Raw genomic sequence first — 6,000 nt, 5'->3', positions numbered from 1 at the left:
AAACTAAGCAACTTTGAGGTTACGTGTAACTGTCTTTAATAACCAAGGCCAAGAGACCAACGCTAGATGGCGCGCTTACAATTTGCGCTTGCAACATCGAATCATCATTATAATACTAAAACAACATACTGGCGTAGCCTGTATTTTGGTGTCGTCTACCTACACATCACAAATTTTTAAAATCCATTAAATATTTTTTGAGTTATTGCGCGGAAAACAAGTGGGGGGGACGGACGGAAGGACGGACAGGGGCAACGCTTAATGCCCCCTCCGGACTTCGTCTGCAGGGGCATAAAAATGCAGTCATAAAAAAGCCATGACTAGATCACTTGAATAAAAGCTGCCCCAATAATGCTATAAATGATTCCAGATTAACTCTTTGTGCGCTGGACCATGAACCCATCTGTACTGAATTATTTTCAGGGAGGGAAACAATGCATTGTTTGTTGAATGTGAAATGCGAAGTTTGCACGGCACCGAGTGTGCATTGGTGCGAAGTACGCGTGGAAAGGGTTAAGGATACTACATAATTCAGGATCAAAACAGATAATTAAAAAGTATTCCAAATAACTTACTTGAGGATGGCATACATATGCTTTTCCTTCATCATTTTCTCTTTGGCTTTCTGAAGTTCCTTAGGCTGAGGTGGGCGGGCAAATCTCAGATATCTTGACCGCTGACGGGCTGCTATTGCCTGAAATGTTACAGCATATATGTTGAAATATTTAACGAAAACTGTTGAATCTGTAATATCAACTGGATCTAAGTAAAACAACATCACTATCAAGAAGAATAAGAATGAAAAATAATGAATGAACTAATCTTGTGAAAAGCGAAGGGCTTTTCATGACTTCCCCCCATATTCAACCACTACTTTGGGAAATGCATCATGTTTAGGTGAATCAGATGGTAAAGGCGAACAGAGTAGGATGGTATGGGCATGAATTTAGGAGGGATAATAATCATGTTTTGATAATGGAGCTTGTACGAAGTGGGGACGACCAAAGAAGACATGGACAAGTGATTGAGATTAGGAGGGTCGGGTTAAGGGGGTAGAAGGGTTAGGTTGAGGGAGGAGGATGCATCCAAAAGAGTAAAATGGAGGAAGTTGGTGAGGGTGATTGCTGTAAATGAGAGGTGGATCCGACCACCCATGTAGTCGAGGACTAAACCTCATTTAAAACCTGGATGACTGTCTCATTTATTTTATTTCAATGTATTTTCAAACGGTCAACATAAATGAACCAAATATGAACCAAACTCACATTTCAATAATAATCCACATAAATGCAATATGAATGGAAATGGACCAACCTTGGATAGATCTTGTTCGTATAGCTGAACCCTTGATCTATGCAGAAGCCGCTTGTCAATCAGATCTGTGTTGTCGTCATAGTGATCAAATATCTTGATGTTGTTGCTGTGTTTCCAAGCTTTACCAATGGTCAGCATGGCCATCTGTGAGAAAAAAAAGCATGTGTACTGTTATTGTATAAAAGACATCTACACAAAGATACTAAACAGTAATTACATACTGAATTTCAAATTTCATGACATTCCAAAGATTCTTTGACCATTTGCCTAAATGGTCAAATGATGAGCAATTTTGAAAACTTACCACTGATGGTTGGGTAATGAAGATACATTGCAGGAATGAGAAGTACATAGACTGCATCCAATATATGGCCTGAGCATAGCTGAACCTGTGAGATATCAATTATTACAAATAATTAACGAGTGTCACACCCGTAATACTTTACTTGTAGTTTTATTTACATGTGGTAGTAATGTCAGTCACAGAACTGCTTTCACAAAAGCTCTGTGTATATTATAAGAAAATACATTACTTTCCAATAGGAATCATTAGCCTTGTAGAGCACTATCACAAGCCATTAACTACTCAAATCTGGCCAGGATCCTTACCATAATGCAATATTCTAAGCAGTGGTGTAGCCTAATGATATAGACCCACTTGAATGACAACATATGAATTCACAACTTACTATACCATAGTTCATATACTCATAATAATCACTTTACCAAGCAACAGAACATGCATTTTTCCCTTCGAAACATGTTTCAATATTAAAATAAAATAATATGCCAATCTAGTCTCCGTTATCAATAGTGATCCACAAGGGTACATCTTAAGACTAGCTATTTATAAAGCATGGCAAACGTGTGAAAACACACAGTGCTGTTGGTTAGTTTGCTTTGACTTCAAAAGAGACACATTATCACATACAGCATGAAATACATGCGTGTGCGGTTCCAAAGTTTCATTATTTCAACATTTATTGATTAAATTCAATTAATTTCATGCTATTTACATTTGAAACATAGAGAGACATTTTACCAGATTCTCATTTATAGCCAGGGAAAGAGTGGTATATGCCAAAAACTACGTTCTTAAATGCACAAGTGACACAGTGAGAAACAAACATTGATACTGTACAACGATACCTAACGAATGTGTGGAGAGTTAAATCAAGAAATGGAGACAGTGCCGGGAGGAGGGAGGACCGACTGAATAATTCATACTTACTTGAGACCAAGTACAATTGTGATGACGGAAGATGCGATCACAATGAAGATAGATCCTCCCCATGCGATGAAATAGAAGACATGCGGTAGCCAGATCTTGGGACTCTTCAGTTTCTTATGGCTCGTGGAGGGAATGGGATCAGGATCTAGAGACTCCCAGCTCTCAGTTAGCTCTGGTGATGTCAAGTCACTGTCTGTGAACATTGCCCTGTGGGCAAAGACGATGACAAAAGAGCGTAAAAATTGATTTTTATTCACAACTTGTTATAAGCTACTAAAATTCTTGTATATGAATGATTGAGGGTTGATCTGTTAGCGAGAATTACAGATGAGACGCTTCATGAACATTGCGCTGTGACTGAAGAATATTTATGATAAACGATTGTTTTCACCGTTAGCATGTTATAAGCTTCTGAAATCCTTGTTACTAATTGGTTGATGGTTAATCTGTCAATGAAATCACTGGCATGAGGTCTCATGAAACAATTCCCCGTTTCTCAATATCAGAATTCAACCTGACGCCAGCCAATACAAAGCATGCTTCAATGTCTTCCATTTGAGTCACATTCAAAGAAAATTTTATTCAGAACACCCTTCAACTCACCAGTTTCCTAATACGAATGGTTATCAAAGAGAAATATAATGCAGAATGTTGGCAATTCACATATCATTATACAGTAGATCAGGGTACATTCCCACTAGTTCAGCCACTTTTTGTAGAAGGCAAATACCAATTAATATAAGGTATTATTGATGCTTCTTTCTTATGCATAGTCAAAGAGGGTTGCAATATTGACAGAAAATTCTTAATTGCAATTTTGTACTTATATAAAAAATATATATATGTAATCAGTCTATTAATTGTTTGTACTTTGTATACATGACCAATTCAGCCATTTGGCTGCAACATATGTTTTTAATAAACCTTGAATAGAATTGAATTTATATTTCATGAATATATTTTCACAAACTAATCAATGGTTATTATTACTATATTACACTTTGAATTTTTCCATGTAAGATTGTTTGTCTAGATTGTATCAAACAAAATAGAATATTCATCCATCTGTTAATCTGTATCGCTATGGGTCACTATCCAAGTGTTGATGTTTGAACAGGAAATGGGTTATCAAGGAGAACGACATGGCTGCACATACCTAAATCTGTCTTCTGAAGAAAGTTCACCAAATCCACTGGAGTAGCTATGAGCATCAATGCTGGATCGACTGCTCTCATTCTCGGACAGGTGCTTGAAGATAGAACTCTGAAATTCACCAATCAAATGATAACAAGATAAAAAAAAGCCTTATCAAAGTAGAATGGTATATATTTTTGGTATCATCCAAGGTCCTGTTGCATAATAGTTGATTATCATGCTAACTTTGCCATTGAATGGTAATTTATATGGAATGCTTGATTTTGATTGGCAGTTAGGCATTGTTACCATGGTAATTACAATATCATGGCAACTTAACTATACTCGTAACTTTTTTCATAAAATCATAATATTCAAATGAAAAAAATTAGAACAATGTATACAGTTGACGCAGAGTAATTCATGAGGATTCAATTTTGGAACACTTACTGGATGCATGTGATTAACACTTAATTAAAGTGGGAAATGCAAAATGCATTGTTAAAAACTTGTTTGATAAAATCTGGTAAGAGTTAACTTTACGAAAAATGATGGACATGGCCTCATATCATTTGACCTTTTGACCCCAATCATCCTCATGAACACACATGTAGTATTTACCCAATGATCATTTGCACCAACAATTAATGCAGAAATGGAGCAGGTCAAACAAAAACATTTCCGAATCAGCAGTAAATTTATAACACATGAAAAAATGGGTACTGATTTTAAATCATCGATTTTGAGACTGATAAAATCATGGAAATTAGTTAACTAGTTATTGCTCGAGTACATCTTCAAGATGCCTGGTAAAACAAGTGGAATGCCTCTGGCGGTCTCACCTGCATCACGCGATTCAATATAGCAGCAGTGCTGACTTTGAAAAACAACATTTAACTAATTATTCACAAAAAACACCATTCATATAATGATACAATACTGTACGTTCATTGACATTGGACCTTGGTCATGTGACCTAAAACTGGTCAGTGATACTTGATTACCCCTATATCCACATTTTATACACTATATCTATAAACTTTGAAAGTTATGACAGCAACCTAATAATTACCTCTAAAATGGCCAAAGTTCAATGACCTTGAATTACCTTTGACTTTGGTCATGTGACCTGAAACTCGCATGAGATGTTCAGTGATACTTGAAGACTCTTATGGCCAATTTTTATGAACTAGACCAATATACTTACAGAATTATGATGGTAATTCAACAAATACCCCCAACATGGCCAATATCCATTGACCTTTGACCTTGGTCATGTGACCTGAAACTCGCACAGGATGTTCAGTGATACTTGATTACTCTTATGTCCACGTTTCATGAGTCAGATCCATAAACTTTCAAAGTTATGATGGTAATTCAACAGATACCCCCATTACGGCCAAAGTTTATTGACCTTTGACCTTGGTCATGTGACCTGAAATGCACACAGGATGTTCAGTGATACTTGATTACTCTTATGTCCAAGCTTTATGAACTAGACCAATATACTTACAGAATTATGATGGTAATTCAACAAATACCCCCAACATGGCCAATATCCATTGACCTTTGACCTTGGTCATGTGACCTGAAACTCGCACAGGATGTTCAGTGATACTTGATTACTCTTATGTCCACGTTTCATGAGTCAGATCCATAAACTTTCAAAGTTATGATGGTAATTCAACAGATACCCCCATTACGGCCAAAGTTTATTGACCTTTGACCTTGGTCATGTGACCTGAAATGCACACAGGATGTTCAGTGATACTTGATTACTCTTATGTCCAAGCTTTATGAACTAGACCAATATACTTTCAAAGTTATGATGGTAATTCAACAAATACCCCCAATTTGGCCAAAGTTCATTGACCCTAAATGACCTTTGACCTTGGTCATGTGACGTGAAACTCATGCAGGATGTTTAGTAATACTTGATTCACCTTATGTCCAAGTTTCATGAACTAGGTCCATATATTTTCTAAGTTATGATGACATTTCAAAAACTTAACCTTAGGTTAAGATTTTGATGTTGATTCCCCCAACATGGTCTAAGTTCATTGACCCTAAATGACCTTTGACCTTGGTCATGTGACATGAAACTCATGCAGGATGTTCAGTAATACTTGATTAACCTTATGGCCAAGTTTCATGAACTAGGTCCATATACTTTTTAAATTATGCTGTCATTTCAAAAACTTAACCTTCGGTTAAGATTTGGTATATAGTCTCACTCTGCTATGCAGGTGAGACAAAAACTGATTTTTTTTTTAATCTTACAAGTCGTGAATCGGGGGTCTAATTTCTTTGGACTCAACTTG

The 6,000-nt window shown here is 36.5% G+C and overlaps 1 protein-coding gene across 1 annotated transcript in view; it reads right to left on the bottom strand.

Moving 5' to 3' along the window:
- Positions 1-571: 571 nt before the first annotated feature.
- The window catches only part of LOC129274293 (polycystin-1-like protein 1), an 81,425-nt gene continuing 75,996 nt past the window's right edge, over positions 572-6,000 (bottom strand). The window contains exons 48-52 of the mRNA XM_064108487.1: positions 3,702-3,808; positions 2,546-2,752; positions 1,619-1,703; positions 1,315-1,458; positions 572-694 (exon numbers count right to left, since the gene is read on the bottom strand). Of these exons, the coding sequence (XP_063964557.1) occupies positions 572-694; positions 1,315-1,458; positions 1,619-1,703; positions 2,546-2,752; positions 3,702-3,808 (666 nt within the window). The remainder of the gene's footprint in view (positions 695-1,314; positions 1,459-1,618; positions 1,704-2,545; positions 2,753-3,701; positions 3,809-6,000) is intronic.

The sequence above is a fragment of the Lytechinus pictus genome, chromosome 13 (genome assembly GCF_037042905.1).
Source record: "Lytechinus pictus isolate F3 Inbred chromosome 13, Lp3.0, whole genome shotgun sequence".
Taxonomy (NCBI): Eukaryota; Metazoa; Echinodermata; class Echinoidea; order Temnopleuroida; family Toxopneustidae; genus Lytechinus; species Lytechinus pictus.
The sequence above is the reverse complement of the archived record's forward strand: the minus strand, read 5'-3'. Positions and strand labels throughout refer to the sequence as shown.